The sequence below is a fragment of the Oncorhynchus kisutch genome, linkage group LG4 (genome assembly GCF_002021735.2).
Source record: "Oncorhynchus kisutch isolate 150728-3 linkage group LG4, Okis_V2, whole genome shotgun sequence".
NCBI lineage: Eukaryota > Metazoa > Chordata > Actinopteri > Salmoniformes > Salmonidae > Oncorhynchus > Oncorhynchus kisutch.
In genome coordinates, this window is record NC_034177.2 from 25,052,010 (window position 1) to 25,070,405 (window position 18,396).

At 42.5% G+C, this 18,396-nt stretch overlaps 1 protein-coding gene across 2 annotated transcripts in view; it reads right to left on the reverse strand.

Moving 5' to 3' along the window:
• The window catches only part of LOC109889303 (solute carrier family 66 member 2-like), an 80,514-nt gene extending 66,498 nt beyond the window's left edge, over nt 1–14,016 (reverse strand). The window contains exons 1-2 of one of the 2 annotated variants that reach the window (XM_020480643.2): nt 13,328–14,016; nt 12,892–13,023 (exon numbers count right to left, since the gene is read on the reverse strand). In XM_020480643.2, coding sequence (XP_020336232.1) covers nt 12,892–12,979 — 88 coding nt within the window. In that variant the 5' untranslated portion in view covers nt 12,980–13,023; nt 13,328–14,016. Of the gene's footprint in view, nt 1–8,104; nt 8,347–12,891; nt 13,024–13,327 lie in introns of those variants that run through there. The other variant, XM_031822707.1, reaches the window with a different exon arrangement.
• Nucleotides 14,017–18,396: the final 4,380 nt, after the last annotated feature.

Sequence of the window (18,396 nt, forward strand, 5' to 3'; positions counted from 1 at the left end):
TAATACCTTATTTATGTAAGTGTTCAGACCCTTTGCTATAAGACTCAAAATTGAGTCTGTTTCCATTGATCATCCTTGAGATGTTTCTGGGGAAGGATGCCAAAACATTTCTGCAGCATTGAAGGTTCCCTAGAACACAGTGGCCTCAATCATTCTTAAATGGAAGAAGTCTGGAACCACCAAGACTCTTCCTAGAGCTGGCTGCATGGCCAAACTGAGCAATCCAGGGAGAAGGGCTTTGGTCATGTAGGGGACCAAGAACCCGAAGGTCACTCTGAGAAAGCTCTAGAGTTCCTCTATGGAGATGTGAGAACCTTCCAGAAGGACAACCATATCTGCAGCACTCCACCAATTAGGCCTTGATGGTAGAGTCCCCAGACGGAAGCCACTCCTCAGTAAAAGGCCCATGATAGCCCGCATGGAGTTTACCAAACGTCACCTAAAGGACTCTCAGACCATGAGAAACAAGATTATCTGGCCTGATGAAACCAAGATTGAACTCTTTGGCCTGAATGCCAAGCGTCACGTCTGGAGGTAACCTGGCACAATCCCTACGGTGAAGCATGGTGGTGGCAGCATCATGTTGTGGGGATGTTTTTCAGTGGCAGGGACTGGGACACTATTCAGGATAGAGGGAAAGATGAACTGAGCAAAGTACAGAGAAATCCTTGATGAAAACCTGCTCCAGAGCACTCAGGACCTCAGACAACAACCCTAAGCACACAGCCAAGACAACGCAGGAGTGGCTTTGGGACAAGTCTCTGAATGTCCTTGAGTGGACCCGCCAGATCCCAGACTTGAACCTGATCGATTATCTCTGGAGAGACCAAAAAATAGCTGTGCAGCAACGCTCTCCATCCAACCTGACAGAGTTTGAGAGGATCTGCAGAGAAAAATGGGAGAAACTCCCCAAATACAGGTGTGCCAAGCTTGTAGCATCAATCCCAAGAAGACTCAAGGCTGTAATCGCTGCCAAAGGTGCTTCAACAAAGTACTAAGTAAAGGGTCTGAATACTTATGTAAATGTGATACTTCAGTTAGATTGATGAGGGGAAAAAACTATTTAATCCATTTTAGAATTAGGCTGTAACGTAACAAAATATGGAAAAGGTCAAGGGGTCTGAATACTTTCCGAATGCACTGTATATCTAAAAAACTTGATTGTTGACATGCAAAATATTGTGAGACTATATCAACAATGGACTAATGAAACAATACCGAAAGATAGTTTTGCCGTGGAATATTCCTTTAATATAGGTAGAATCAGGACAAAACAAGGACAGAGCCAATAAAGGGCTGAGTTTTATCTCTAGTTCTCTGAGCTAAATGCAAGTCACACAGCGGGATTAAGACTGCAGGACAGGATAATGATAGTGTGTGAAAGAGAGACACAGAGAGATTGAATAAATAAAACAAAGCAGCTGATAAAAGTTACATAAGAACCAACCATGCAAGCCAGAGAGAGGGAGAGAGAAAGAGTGGCATGGGGTCAAGGGTAGAGTAACAGTAACACATGCACTACAGCAGGGTTACCCCCACAGCAGCATGCTGATGATGCCAGTCTCCAGGCTCTACTCTACACAATGCCAATCGACACACCTGACTGGGATCCATTTAGGACCAACTAACTAACTGACTAACTCATTTATGTCTCAAATATACTGCAGTAGCAATGCTAAATGGCTAGTGGATTTGGGAGAGAGGGAGGGAGGGATAGAGAGGGTTGGGGAATGAGTGAAAAATGAAAGATTAAAAGGAGAGAACAATGACAGGATAGGACAGAAATGAAGTATAATAGACATTACATTAGCCAAGGAGAGGGACAACAGTATATGCCAACTACTTTGAACCTACTTCAAAGTCAGTCTAAAATGAACAATAAAATAAATTAAAAGGAAATAAAGATGCCCAGTGCATCTATCTTCCTACCAGAGAGCCCGGTGTGGGACAGTGGGGGTCACAGTGGTTAGGCCTCCCTCCCAGGGCTACCATGGAGCAATGAGACAGCAAGGACAAGCTGGATGACAAAGAAGGGGAGTGTTTTCTGACAATGACTTGGGAAGATCACATCACCAAGACATATTGATAGGGGGACAACTAGTTTTTTTTGGGGGGGGGGTCCAGTCGGATAAACACTCCAAATAGTCTACCCGACCGCTCGGAGGTGTCCGCATGGACCTAAAGCACACCGTTGCCTTTTTTTTGTATCACATTTGAATGATAAAACTGGGGGACAAAAACACAATTTCAGAATGTGGGGAGGACATGTCCCTCCTGTCCCCAGTGAAAGTTGTGTCCCTGCATATTGAGGACAGTGGCATCAGTGTATTCTGGTGAATGTGGAGGGTATCATGGCCATGTCCTTTTTACTATTCCCCTTTGTAGCAAGGCAAATCCTAAGTAACTTCCTCAACCTTGTCAGCCTTGCTGTCTGAATCTCTCTTTAAGCCCACCGAAATGGAGCCTCCCGAGAGGCGCAGCGGTACAAGGCACTGTATCGCAGTGTGAGATGCGTCACTACAGACCCGGGTTCGATCCCAGGCTGTGTCACAACTGGCCGTGACTGCGAGTCCCATAGGGCGATGCACAATTGGCCCAGCATCGTCTGGGTTAGGGGAGGGTTTGGCTGTGGGGGGCTTTACTTGGCTCCCCTGGCAACACAGGGGTCAGAGTTCAGCCAATTGATGCATTGAGAGAGAGAAAGAGAGACTGTATGCGTTGGATCATTATTGCCAATGTAGCTAATTAATAAGATCTTGTCAGAGTCAAAGGGCTGGAGGCACCAGACTACCCTGTCTAATCACACCCTTACTGGGTAGCACAGCATGCAGCCACACAATCAATGAGGGGTATCAGCGCCAACGGGGAATCAGACCCAAGGTTAGAGCAGCAGCACACTTTTTAATGGAAGACTGGCTTTACACTAAACCAGAGCTGGTTTCCCTTGGTGTGACATAAACTGGTGCTGTGTTTGGAAGGCAGGGTTTGGGGCTATGAGAACAGTGTGAGACAAGGTAGAGGAGACTGGAGCCTGCCTTTGGGAGAGCCCTGGGAACAAACAGGGCCGGAAAATCTGCAGCCCATGTTTGCGTCACAACCAGAACTCTGGAGGCTAAGAGTACACTCAACAACAAACACACAAAAACAGCCACCAGACATTTTACATGCACACACATGCACACACACACCTCTTCACTGTGTCACAGCTCTTTTGTCGGACATATCACAGCTGTGCAACAGCACAGAATAACACTGCACAGGTTTTTATGTGCAATCTAATGAAATAGGGGAGATATTTTAATTTGCTTTTGATGGGTGCTGGTGTTGTCTTTAATGGGTCCATAGGGTGAGAGAAGCAGTTCATAGTGCAAGGAGCCTGACACTGTGTGTTTGTGTTTGTGTGTGTGTGTGTATTTCTCTCTGTCTTCAAGATGGAGATGTGTCTATTTCCAGTCTCAGATCTGTGGAAAATGAGAGTGAGAGGAGGGGAGGAGAGGAGGAAGGGAGCAGAAGAGTGGAGAGCAGGGGAACGGAGAGGAGAGAGCAACGTGGTGCTGCAGGATAGGTCTCGGCAGGTGTCCAGGGGCTCCCTGTGTGTGATGTGTGATGAGATTACTTTAATGAGGCAGCCAGAGAGGTGAGGGTTCAGCCTGTAGACATACACTAGGATCAGAACAGACCAGGGAAGCACTAGAAAATACTTCAAGAACCGATCAGAACCTGTTGTTTGGCAGTCTTGGCCTCTGAACACCACATTATATTCTACATTCTTTGATAGACCGTGAAGTTTGGCTCAACACTGACCCTGGGTAAACTAATGTCAGCCATGCTTTGCCTCGTTCACTGTTTCAGATGGTAGAGGAATATGCCTTTCGGGAGCCATCATCAGCAACCGTCTGTCTGCCACACCATTAACTTGTCATCCTCTCACTCACAGGATGGAGAGAGAGGGAATGACAGAGGGGGGAGACAAAAGACTGGAGACAAGAGGGAAGGCAGGGGGAAATTAATGGGACAGTGGTGGAAAGACAAACATGGCTGCTAAGAGGGGATTGAGATATACTGTTGTTAACAGGGAGATGATCTCTAGCCGTGTAGCCTATCAATAGTCTGGGAGAAAGCACAACACATATAGACCCTCTGTCTGTCTGCTCTGGATTGACACTACTGTTGGAGTGATGGGAGAACTAGTGTTCAATGGTGTTGGTGGAATAGGTCATCTTTTCTCATCTTACACTGATGTGACCAGGGGGGAAGATGGACAGAACCAGAGCACTTAGATTTATATATTCATGAGTTCATCTTTGACCTATCTACAAATAACCAATGGTATTCATACAGGCCCACAGTGCAGCAACTGTCAATGTGTAGTGGGGACAGGAGCCACCATAATTTGGAATTCTACTCTGCACAATGTCAATTTGACATTTTTAAGGGTGCCACAATAATGTCCATTAAAAACATCCCCGCAAATTCATACAACATAATGCAAACAAAGCAGACACAGGCACACTTTTTCCACTCTCTAACTCACAGGTCAGTCTGCCGGGTATCTGCTGTATTTCTTGGAATTTTAATAATTCATATGACCCCGTGGGAGTAGCCACTGTCAGTAGTCTGACTCAACCTTTCCTAGAAAAGGACTGAGCACTCTTCTTGTTTAAGAGGGCCAACACTTAACCAGACAGAGCTTATGCAAACTTTCCCATGGGGATGATTCTAAAACAAGCACAAAATCAGAGACATGGACAAACACAAAACATATCAATTTAGTTAACTTCAGCAAAACTAACTTCAGCAAAACTAAGGAAAACTGAAGTGTTGGCTAATGTGTAAATTTTGCTTATGTCACCAACTGTACTCTACTCACTCATATACACCTGCCTAGCTTCATTTGACTTGTTAATTGGATGTCTGTTATCTAGGCTTCAATTAAAGTGTACACATCTATATGTAAATGCAGGGGATTAATAAACTCTGTCTGTGCTGAGAGCGGTCACACCTGATTCGCCTCGCTGCAATGCTGTACGCTGCAGATAACGCTGCCTGAGTGGCAGACAGACTGGCAGTCACATCCCACATTGCAGTAGAGACCCTACACTGACTCAGCACAATGAAACCCACCCAAGAAAACACACACAGACCACTCTACTAAGGCACCTGGCATAGGTACTCTCTGTAACACTGTCACATCACTAAACAAGGAAGTCTACCTCTGGGTCAACAACACATCAGTCCATTCCCTTCACTTTCAACACAGGTAGTGTATGATAAAGAGATATGAACAGACAGGGTCCAGATATGACCAGTAGAGGGCTCTGTTGTTTCATTAGAACAACATACTATACATGAGACTCAATTATTGAACAATTATACATGACCTTCACCCACATTTGTGTGTTGCAGAAGTATTTGTAATGAGGTGTGATATGTGCTGTTGAACTACTCTAGCATATACAAGGCACCATCATTGGTGCACATTGATTTCTCTATTCTTGAGGTTGGAAGGGAAGCTCTTATTTAATGCTACACCAGGACAGAGACACAACTTATGCACTAACAATTAAGCAAATAAAAAGCTTAGGATGGGTGAGGTTAACATACAACACATTGTTCAAAAGAGTTGTCACTGTAGCTTAGCCAAGGCCAACACTGGCCTTAACAGCAGTATAGAGCAATACAGTATCCAACCTCTGCTAAGCCTTACAGGAACTCTGAGCCACAAGGTCTTCACCCGAGGAACATACCTGGGGCCTCATCTACAAACGCTGTGTATGCACAAAAGATGCGCCAAATTATGAGTGCACCAGTTTTCACGGAACAGTTGGCCTTTATAAAAACTTGACGTGAGAATGTGCTTATCGTCCAACAAACTTTAGACCATGCGTGAGCACAGCTTCTAGAGGTTGAAGTATTACATTGCAGAAAGACAAAAGTAGTAGCCTTGTGAAAATGGGGAATATATGAGGCTCTTATTTATAACACAAAAACAGATAGCCAAGCTACACTACCGGTCAAAAGTTTTAGAACACCTACTCATTCAAGGGTTTTTATTTATTTTTTACTATTTTCTACATTTAAGAATAATAGTGAAGACATCAAAACAATGAAATAACACATATGGAATCATGTAAGATGGTCCTAACCAACTGCGCAATTTTGTTCGTTTTTTGCGTTATTTGTAACTTATTTTGTACATAATGTTGCTGCTACCGTCTATTACGACCAAAAATAACTTCTGGACAACAGAAAAGCGACTACTCACCGCGAACTGGAAGAAGATTTTTCCTTTAACGAGTCTGACGAGTAGGATATTCTGCTTTCAGGCCCAAATCCCCATCATTTGCATGAAGAAAAGGCGGAGGAAAAGAGGGCGCAGTTTGGCATTCTCTCAACCAGCTTCATGAGGTAGTCACCTGGAATGCATTTCAATTAACAGGTGTGCCTTCTTAAAAGTTAATTTGGGGAATTTCTTTGAGCCAATTAGTTGTGTTGTGTCAAGGTAGGGGGGTATGCAGAAGATAGCCCTATTTGGTAAAAGACCAAGTCCATAATATGGCAAGAACAGCTAGAATATGCAAAGAGAAATGACAGTCCATCATTACTTTATGACATGAACGTCAGTCAATTTCAAGAACTTTGAAAGTTTCTTCAAGTGCAGTTGCAAAAAACATCAAGCGCTATGATCAAACTGGCTCTCATGAGGACCGCCACAGGAAAGGAAGAGCCAGAGTTACCTTTGCTGCAGAGGATAAGTTCATTAGAGTTTCTAGCCTCAAAAATTGCAGCCCTAATAAATGCTTCAAAGAGTTCAAGTAACAGACACATCTCAACATCAACTTTTCAGAGGAGACTGTGTGATTCAGGCTTTCATAATTTGAATTGATGTAAAGAAACCACTACTAAAGGACACCAATAAGAAGAAGAGACTTGCTTGGGCCAAGAAACACGAGCAATGGACATTAGACCGGTGGAAATGTGTCCTTTGGTCTGGAGTCCAAATTGGAGATTTCTAGTTCCTTACAGCCATGTCTTTGTGAGACGCAGTGTTTTTCCCACCTTAAAGCATGGAGGACGAGGTGTTATGGTGTGGGGGGCTTTGCTGGTGACACTGACTGTAATTTATTTAGAATTCAAGGAACACTTAACCAGCACGGCTACCACAGCATTCTGCAGCGATACTCTTTCCCATCTGGTTTGGGCTTCGTGGGACTTGTTTTTCAACTGGACAATGACCCAACACACCTCCAGGCTGTGTAAGGGCTATTTTACCAAGAAGGAGAGTGATGGAGTGCTGCATCAAATGACCTGGCCTCCACAATCCTCCGATCTCAACCAACTTTAGATGAGTCGGACTGCAGAGTGAAGGAAAAGCAGCCAACAAGTGCTAGGCATATGTGGGAACTCCAAGAATTTTGGAAAATCATTCCAAGTGAAGCTGGTTGAGAGAATGCCAAGAGTGTGCCGATAGTGTAAATATAATAACAATATGGAAACATTTGCCATTAGTGATAAGAGCGGGAAAAAAATGTTTCTTATCTTTGCATTCTAAAATAGAAATACGTATATATTTCCTATTATTTATTTCATTTCCATAATCATTGCAGAATAAATCTCTCACCTTTTCTGACTGTGATGGTTTCATAGGCTACTTGTGTGGCAAAATAGCCTACAGGCTGACAACAAGTTAGTATAGGCTACCATTTGTTCCATCTCTCATTTAATTGGACCCATTAAACAGTAATAATTAGATAAGCCATTTAAAATATTTTGATCTATGTATTTTGGTCTTTCCGAAACTGTCAGATACAGCAAATGTCACTGCAAAAGGAAACATTCTGCCAACACGTCCAAGGACATCTGATCAGTTTTGCCAAGCATTGCTATTTCCTTTTGATACTGTCTTGGCCTAATTCCAATACTTCCAATGTATACAGCAAATAAGGGCGTTATTATCACTATAAAAGGTGAATGATGGGTGTTTTTCAGGCAGAGTTATAATGCTCGTTCACGTGTGCACAGTTTTAGAAGTCTGATTTATAACGGGAAATATTATGAGGCCCATGAGCTTTCTGAGGTAAACTTTGGAGAGAATGTGAATCACCTTTTGCCACTCTAGACATGATGTTGACTTTCACCTCCTTTTTGTCTGCGCGTTTAGTCCAGTAATCCAAATGCGCGAGCGCTAAGTCCAAACGAAGAGTCAAAAAAGTTACATTACAGTTCGTAGAAACATGTCAAACGATGTATAGAATCAATCTTTAGGATGTTTTTATCATAAATCTTCAATAATGTTTCAACTGGACAATTCCTTTGTCTTTAGGTATGAAAGGGAACGCAGCTCTCTCTCACGGCCACTCACGTGATTTAGCTCATGGCATTCTGCCAGACACCTGGTTCAAACAGCTCTTCTTTGCTCCCCCTTCACAGTAGAAGCCTGAAACAAGGTTCTAAGGAATGGTGACATCTAGTGGAAGCCTTAGGAAGTGCAATATGACCCCATAGACACTGTATATTGGATAGGCAAACACTTGAAAACCTACAAACCTCAGATATCCCACTTCCTGGTTGGATTTTTTCTCAGGTGTTTGCTTGCCATATGAGTTCTGTTATACTCACAGACATAATTCAAACAGTTTTAGAAACTTCAGAGTGTTTTCTATCCAAATCTACTAATTGTATGCATATTCAAGCTTTTTGACCTGAGTAGCAGGCAGTTTACTCTGGGCACCTTATTCATCCAAGCTACTCAATACTGCCCCCCAGTCCCAAATAAGTTTTAAGGGCACTCAAAACAGTTCAGAGTTCTCTAATGGTTTGGTTGCTGAGCTCCTATGATACAGTATTGACAATTGATGTGAGTAAAGATGGACTGAGGACTCTGCAGCTCCCACCAGGGGACAACAGGAACTCAGTGTCTCAGCAGACTACAAGACCACAGTCTCTCTCATACATATCCTATGCCCAAACAAGGATTATCTACAGTATAACACAAACTCAGACTCGTGCATGGATACACAGCACACACACACACATACACACAAACCCACAGTAACTCACCGATATCTACAGCATGAATAACTTAGCATCTATTCACTAATCAATCAACATGACAGAAACATTATTAGGGCCGAGGAATTAGAGATCTAATAACACACAACACACTCTTTGAATTAGCGTAATATTGCAAGATTTAATTTTGTTCCCAGTCAGACTAATAAAAAGCTGACCTAAGATTGGCTCTGTAAATGTAATGAAAGAGATTTAATCAACCTGTAGTTCTGTGAAAACACAATTATCCATAAACTCACTCACTCACTCACTCACATAGAGCAGACCCCATGTCACTGGCCACACACTCTCACCCTCAGAGCTGAAATAATCTCTTCTATGTGAAAGCCTAGTGACTATATCCATCCACCATTTCCCCGTTATTCTCACACACACCAATCCCCATAATTACATCCACAAGATCATCACTCAACTCAAAGGACCTCAGGCGTAAACATAGTTTACCATCTGGCCTATAAAATCTACCAATCAAAACTACAAATGACATAAGACCGATAGAGAGCGAGAGAGTGAGTAAGAGAAAAATACAGACAGAGAGAGGGAGAGGGAGCAAGATTCTAGAGTGATTATTCCTTCTCCTATGGCCCCCTCTTTTGGCAAGAGCTTAGAGTTGAAACTGAACGCCACTACATAGGCTTATGTGTACAGTCGAGGCCAAAAGTTTTGAGGATGACACAAATGTTAATTTCACAAAGTCTGCTGCCTCAGTTTGTATGATGGCAATTTGCATATACTCCAGAATGTTATGAAGAGTGATCAGATGAATTGCAATTAATTGCAAAGTCCGTCTTTGCCATGCAAATGAACTGAATCCCAAAAAATATTTCCACTGCATTTCAGCCCTGCCACAAAAGGACCAGCTGACATCATGTCAGTGATTCTCTCGTTAACACAGGTGTGAGTGTTGATAGGGAGAAGGCTGGAGATCACTCTGTCATGCTGACTGAGTTCAAATAACAGACTGGAAGCTTCAAAAGGAGGGTGGTGCTTGGAATCACTGTTCTTCCTCTGTCAACCATGGTTACCTGCAAGGAAACACGTGCCATCATCATTGCTTTGACTCTTTGCAAAAGGGCTACACAAGCAAGGGTATTGCTGCCAGTAAGATTGCACCTAAATCAACCATTTATCAGATCATCAAGAACTTTAAGGAGAGCGGTTCAATTGTTGTGAAGAAGGATTCAGGGTGCCCAAGACAGTCCAGCAAGGGCCAGGACCATCTCCTAAAGTTGATTCAGCTGCGGGATCGGGGCACCACCAGTACAGAGCTGGCTCAGGAATGGCAGCAGGCAGGTGTGAGTGTATCTGCACGCACAGTGAGGCGAAGACTATTGGAGGATGGCCTGGTGTCAAGAAGGGCAGCAAAGAAGCCAGTAAAAACATCAGGGACAGACTTATATTCTGCAAAGGGTACAGGGATTGGACTGCTGAGGACTGGGGTAAAGACATTTTCTCAGAGGAATCCCCTTTCCAATTGTTTGAGGCATTCGGAAAAAAGCTTGTCCGGAGAAGACAAGGTGAGCGAGGGCTACCATCAGTCCTGTGTCATGCCAACAGTAAAGCATCATGAGACCATTCATGTGTGGGGTTGCTTCTCAGCCAAGGGAGTGGGCTCACTCACAATTTTGCCTAAGAACACAGCCATGAATAAAGAATGGTACCAACACATCCTCCGAGAGCAACTTCTCCCAACCATCCAGGAACAGTTTGGTGACGAACAATGCCTTTTCCAGCATGATGGAGCACCTTGCCATAAGGCAAAAGTGATAACTAAGTGGCTCGGGGAACAAAACATCGATATTTTGGGTCCATGGCCAGGAAACTCCCCAGACCTTAATCCCATTGAGAGCTTGTAGTCAAACCTCAAGAGGTGGGTGGACAAACAAAAACCCACAGATTCTGACAAACTCCAAGCATTGATTATGCAGGAAAGACCTGCCTGGCCCAGAAGTTAATTGACAGCATGCCAGGGCAGATTGCAGAGGTCTTGAAAAAGAAGGGTCAACACTGCAATTATTGACTCTTTGCATCAACTTCATGTAATTGTCAATAAAAGCCTTTGACACGTATGAAATGCTTGTAATTATACATCAGCATTCCATAGTAACATCTGACAAAAATATCTAGACACTGAAGCAGCAAACTTTGTGAAATTTAATATTTGTGTCATTCTCAAAACTTTTGGCCACGACTGTACTATAATTGTGTGTTAATTTTTCAAATTTGATGAGTGGTCAAGTTAAGTACATGCATTAAATGTATATACCTAGCAATAGAATATATTTTTCCCAGCAATAGACCAATTTGCCTGTGAGCTGTAATCAAAAACTGAAAAATTGGGCGTGCAAAATTATTCAGCCCCCTTAAGTTAATACTTTGTAGCGCCACCTTTTGCTGCTAGTACAGCTGTAAGTCGCTTGGGGTATGTCTCTATCAGTTTTGCACATCGAGAGACTGAAATTTTTTCCCATTCCTCCTTGCAAAACAGCTCGAGCTCAGTAAGGTTGGATGGAGAGCATTTGTGAACAGCAGTTTTCAGTTCTTTCCACAGATTCTCGATTGGATTCAGGTCTGGACTTTGACTTGGCCATTCTTATTTTTGAACCATTCCATTGTAGATTTTGCTTTATGTTTTGGATCATTGTCTTGTTGGAAGACAAATCTCCGTCCCAGTCTCAGGTCTTTTGCAGACTCCATCAGGTTTTCTTCCAGAATGGTCCTGTATTTGGCTCCATCCATCTTCCCATCAATTTTAACCATCTTCCCTGTCCCTGCTGAAGAAAAGCAGGCCCAAACCATGATGCTGCCACCACCATGTTTGACAGTGGGGATGGTGTATTCAGGGTGATGACCTGTGTTGCTTTTACGCCAAACATAACGTTTTGCATTGTTGCCAAAAAGTTACATTTTGGTTTCATCTGACCAGAGCACCTTCTTCCACATGTTTGGTGTGTCTCCCAGGTGGCTTGTGGCAAACTTTAAACGACACTTTTTATGGATATCTTTAAGAAATGGCTTTCTTCTTGCCACTCTTCCATAAAGGCCAGATTTGTGCAATATACGACTGATTGTTGTCCTATGGACAGAGTCTCCCACCTCAGCTGTAGATCTCTGCAGTTCATCCAGAGTGATCATGGGCCTCTTGGCTGCATCTCTGATCAGTCTTCTCCTTGTATGAGCTGAAAGTTTAGAGGGACGGCCAGGTCTTGGTAGATTTGCAGTGGTCTGATACTCCTTCCATTTCAATATTATCGCTTGCACAGTGCTCCTTGGGATGTTTAAAGCTTGGGAAATCTTTTTGTATCCAAATCCGGCTTTAAACTTCTTCACAACAGTATCTCGGACCTGCCTGGTGTGTTACTTCTTCTTCATGATGCTCTCTGCGCTTTTAACGGACCTCTGAGACTATCACAGTGCAGGTGCATTTATAGGGAGACTTGATTACACACAGGTGGATTGTATTTATCATCATTAATCATTTAGGTCAACATTGGATCATTCAGAGATCCTCACTGAACTTCTGGAGAGTTTGCTGCACTGAAAGTAAAGGGGCTGAATAATTTTGCACGCCCAATTTTTCAGTTTTTGATATGTTAAAAAAGTTTGAAATATCCAATAAATGTCGTTCCACTTCATGATTGTGTCCCACTTGTTGTTGATTCTTCACAAAAAAATAGTTTTATATCTTTATGTTTGAAGCCTGAAATGTGGCAAAAGGTCGCAAAGTTCAAGGGGCCCGAATACTTTCGCAAGGCACTGTACATAGTACAATTGAAATAGGGCTATTTGCCTGACGTGTTTATGGTTTGGTTGGCTTACCTGTGAAGTGGCGCTGTTTGGTGTTGACGCAGTTGGTGTGCTGGATGTTGCAGCAGAGATGGAGCATAGCCAGCATAGTAATGATCATCACTACACTCTGGAGGAGCAGTCAGTTCAAACTGCTTCCCCATCCTGTAGGTAGACAACATTACAGTGGTTAATCAAATCACAATGTCAGCGCAGACAATGCTTCTCACTTCCTCTAACCACTGCTCTATCTGTGTTTCAAGGAAACAAAACAAACCTGCACTGTTCTATGCTCACAAGTGAATTGCTTCATTAGGTCACCATGTGAGCATACTGTACAATCATTTATAGGTTTCTTCTGTTTACTTTGAACTGTTTTCTCTACACAGCACCTGGCAGTTTCACTGGATGTGTACACTGTGCATATACCCACTGTAATCTGTCCCAAGTGAATCTATCCTGGCCTCACCAGAAGAAGATGCGTAGGATGTTGGCGATGAGCAGAAGCAGACAGACAGATCCTCTGGATCTCCTGGTACTGAGGAAGGTAGGGCAGGGTCCCTCCAAACACCATCACACAGGAAGCCAGCCACGACAGCAGGGTCTACGAGCCCTCCATGTCCTCCTCCAGGATGCCCACCTCAATGTCCATCTCTAGCTAGGGCCTCGCAGATGGCAGCCTGGTCTCACAGTCACGCCCAGGACCGTGGAGTGGACAAACAGACACTTCTGATCATGACTGGAAGCATAGAAAACAAATAATGAACTCTAACTGCCGCTCCCTCTCTCATGCTTTGTTAGAGAACTCACCGTCATACTTACAAAACTAAAGATATCAACACATGCAATACTAAAACTAACTATCAGTTATCACTGTAAAGCAACAACAATTCGTAAAGCATGAGTCACCTTGCCACGACGCCCATTTTATCACACCCCTATCTGAATTAAGGATATCCAAAATAGCCCTCCAGTAATATGCCAATGCTTCAAACCTGCAAGAGACCCCAAGGTTTTCTTCTTAGTAACTTAGCTCTACCATAACCCATAAGACAGACCCTCTCACACACTTACAAAATATGGTCTCTGTCTCTCTTTACTGTAATTCAAAATTGATGCAAAAGATTCTAGAGCTTTGAGAATGCAAATCGTTTTGGAACTGTCTATGAGCTGTTACCAGACATGCATTTAGAGTGGGCCAACTTTAAGAATTGTGAATATTGTTCTAATTCTTTCTGTTACAGAGCATTATTTATATATTCCCCCTGCAATGTTAATGGGGGGCTGCAACTGCTGCCATAAAATGTTGTAGTGTCATGTAAGTGCACCATAATGCTCATTCTAGACTTTATATACCCATTGTAATGTTAAAGGTGGCTAACAAGGCTGCCATAAAATGTTGTAGTGTCAAACAAATGCATCAGAATGCAGAAACTAAAATGGCCCAAGTTTCCGAATACATTGCTCTGGCGTATTCTATTCTAGCCTATGTGAACATTATTACTATACATACCACTACACTAAAGTTCTTGCCTTTTTCCATGGAGGGTAAGAAAATTCAGGAAGGGATAACATAGACCTGAATTTGATATAATGCTCTTTCTCTTACTAGTCTCCACTCTACTCTGTTACATAAAATGCAACACGTGGGATTAATATTTGCAGAAGCTTTGCCAAATATTGAGTGCTTCTAAATATAGTCCGTACAGAACTGCCAGTATTTACATTGGGGGAAACATTCTTCTTTTTCCAGTTTTCCCTCTCTTTGGCCCAATCTCAAAAATGACTCTTTAGCGGTACAGTAAAACAGAGGCCCACTTTTCCCCCCTAGACAGCCAGGGGAAGAATATTAAAACAACGAAATGTAACACTGCTCCTTTTGTAAAAATAGCTCTTTAGGGTGTGCTGAATAAAATATGTCCTTCGTGCTTTACCAGTGAGGCACTTCAACACTGTACACACCCATAGGAGTTACTTCAGGGCATTGTTTCCTCTGTGGAAACTGGAAGGTTGGTATGCAAGACACTCTATGAAGAGTGTGTGTGTGTGTGTGTGTGTGTGTGTGTGTGTGTTTTGAAGGAATTTGTGTAGTCAGCTGAAGGCTGTCAATTCAAAATTATGTTTTACAAGTAAAATAACTTGACCAAGAAGTATTTTCAAAACAATATGTTGCTGTGACTGCTAATATATAAAAGTGTTGGGTAAACTTAAGGCTGTGGAAATGTTCAAGCACTACAGACCGACCACAGGCTCATATTGGAGGAATGTTCACAGTTGGCGTATTAACACTTCATCAATAAACAGAGATACTTAATTACCTTGGCATATTTTTGTCTCTGCATAACTCAGCTCTAATTGTCATTCAGGATAACACAGTGTCTACCACCACGGGATTCCTCTCAATTAAACTTTTAGTAGGACAGTAGGCAGTAAAGAAAGACAAAACTGGGAATGCAGAAAGAGTGGGTGACATTTCACAGGAAATAGACACTTTGGTGACATTCAAAGTCCGTCAGTGAACATACACGTGTTGTCATTTCTAGTATATAATAGTTCATTAGACTGCATAGAGCAGCATGTGAAATGTGACAGTTAAAGAACCCTGGCCTAGAGTGTCCTTTGAAAAACAATCCATCACATTAAAACTAAAAGGTCACTAGAAGTTAAAAGTTTTTTTTTTCATTTTTTTTTCAGCTGAACATTAAGCTACAGTGAATAACTTGGATATCCTATCCAATAATACCCAACAGAAAATGTTCTTGTTTTCTTCACAATATACTTTTTGGTTAAAGAGTTTAGATGGGCTGTCATTCAATGTCTGTATTATACTAGGCTAACTGTATTTGGATGATGTGGGGAAAACAGAAGAAAAAGAACACTTATGTAAACAAAGCATGAAGGGGTTGGGCTACAACATGCCCCAACATAGTTAAAATAACCTATGTTTAGTTGCGTGAAAAATTTGACCTACTCCAAAAATCTGTACTTTTTGTTGGTTGTATATAAAGTAAAGAACTTCTCCCAGCAATGGATCCCCCCATCTAAGAATAGTATCTCAATGTAAATCCCTTTGGTAACCAAACGAGGCTACAAAGAAAATTAATGGGACTGTAGTGACTTTGTTGACTTCGAAATTAGTGGTGTGAACTAGGTTTCTATTCAAGCGTTGATCGTCATGGTATTGGCTCTATAGTATTTGAGAAGAGTTTAAAAAAACGGACCCTCCGTTACGTCGTGACGTGTCAAATCAAATCAAATTTATTTATATAGCCCTTCGTACATCAGCTGATATCTCAAAGTGCTGTACAGAAACCCAGCCTAAAACCCCAAACAGCAAGCAATGCAGGTGTAGAAGCACGGTGGCTAGGAAAAACTCCCTAGAAAGGCCAATACCTAGGAAGAAACCTAAAGAGGAACCAGGCTATGTGGGGTGGCCAGTCCTCTTCTGGCTGTGCCGGGTGGAGATTATAACAGAACATGGCCAAGAAGTTCAAATGTTCATAAATGACCAGCATGGTCGAATAATAATAAGGCAGAACAGTTGAAACTGGAGCAGCAGCTCATGTCATGTCGTAACGTACAGCACACATAAAGCAACTATTTCTGTCTTACAATCTCTCTCCACCAGGTGTAGCACTTCTCTCATCGTTTAAAAACAAGAACTGGACAGTGACGGTGTAAGGGGGGATACCTAGTTATTTTTTGCGTCATCATTGCATGCGATCATCATTCTCAAAGCCGCTGTTTACTTCTAAGATGACTTTAGCACCGCCCTAAAAACCAGATTCAAATTCGACACAAAGCTTCAAATAGGTATGTAATGACATTATATAAACTCTTTATAGTGTTTTATTTACATTTTAGAGGCGATAAGGTGATAAATTGGACAGATCGAGTGAAAAAAAGCAATTTTCCCACACAACATCTCACCTTCTCACTATTACGCATTAGTTTCGCTTCCCCACCCGCCACTTTTAAAAAGACCCGATGGGTTCATTGCCTGCTTGAATTATGCAGAAACGGTCATTGTCTTGTTTTGCACACTTTGTACAAAATAATAAAATGCAGTACTACAGGATGTTTCTTAACGTAGCTCTTTATTAGCTAGCTATAACTGGCATGTTCACGTATCGCCAACCAGGATCAAATTGACCATGACCTAACCATTTGGATGGTCTTAACCAATCATAGCACAGTATATGGTGGTAAAATGCACCCAATTACAATTCAGTATGTTTACACATATGAATATTACATCCCCCTTCTTTTAAAACAAAAGAAAAATGTTTACATATTCTAAGAGTTTCTTTTGAATACATGCTCTGTAGTTTGGACTCAAGGTAAGTAACCATTTATATTGCATACTACACCAACTGAATCAACATAGACTCTGATACTGTTACTTTTCGAACAAGGGATTCTCAGCAACTCAGCTTTCACAGTAGAAATACATCTTAACATTTCAAACAAATACAATACCAAAGCATTTCAAGTTAACTTTCAATAACAAGTTTACAGTCTGGAACTCTTTTAGGGCAGCGATCCGCCTACACCCTTTGACATTTCACAGGTCTAGGACAGCTCTGGGCTTGACCTCTCTTCCTGACCTTGTGCGATATGATGCTGAGCATGCTTCTGTGTCAGTCAACAGTTTGTGTGGTGTTGCAGGTAAGTATGGTGTATGTTGTGCTGTGTGTGTGTTTAGTCCATCACGTTCTCTTTCAGGGGAACAGTTCATCTCATCAGTGTGTTGTTCTTTTGTGTTCAGTAGGTGACGACGATTGCGGAGGTACACCGCTACTTCTGCGGTGCGGACGTGATATGAACGTTCAGTGTCAGCTGGCTGGATGACGACTGCTTGCTTCCAGAGGCCATGCTCCTGGATTCTAACTGACTCTCCGTCGATCAGTGGTGGCGGTGGTCTAGCTGACCTGTTGTAGTATCGCTTTTAAGGTTGTTGTTGTCTCTGTGCACGTTTTTCATGCATTTCCTTGTAGCTGACAACCTCAGGTTGCAGCTGCTGGTTGGTGCTGGGAAGGATTGAGCGAAGTCTGCGGCTCATCAACAGCTGGGCTGGTGATTGGAATTTGTCAACTGGAGTGTTGCGGTATTCAAGGAGACTGAGGTAGGCGTCTCTCTTGTCTGCTGTTGCTTTATCCATTAGTGATTTAGCAATCTGCACAGAATTTTCAGCAAGGCCATTACTTTGAGGGTAATGCCTGCCAGGGTCGGTCTGGGATACAGTGAGGTAACATTGGCTCTTTGAGGGGAGTCGTTCATATGGCGCATTTACCAACAATGTCCTCTATTTGTTTGCACATTCCGGGCCAAAACAAAATGTCCTGTGCTCTCTGTTTGCACTTTTCCATGCCCATGTGTCCAGCATGGATCTTTGTCAAAATCTCTTCTCTGAGACTGGAAGGAATAATGATTTTCTCTCCTTTGAAAATGATTCCGTTGATCTGTGATAGTTCATCACGATGGTTCCAGAATTCTGAGATGCTTTGAGGGCATTTTCTCCTCTCCTCAGGCCATCCA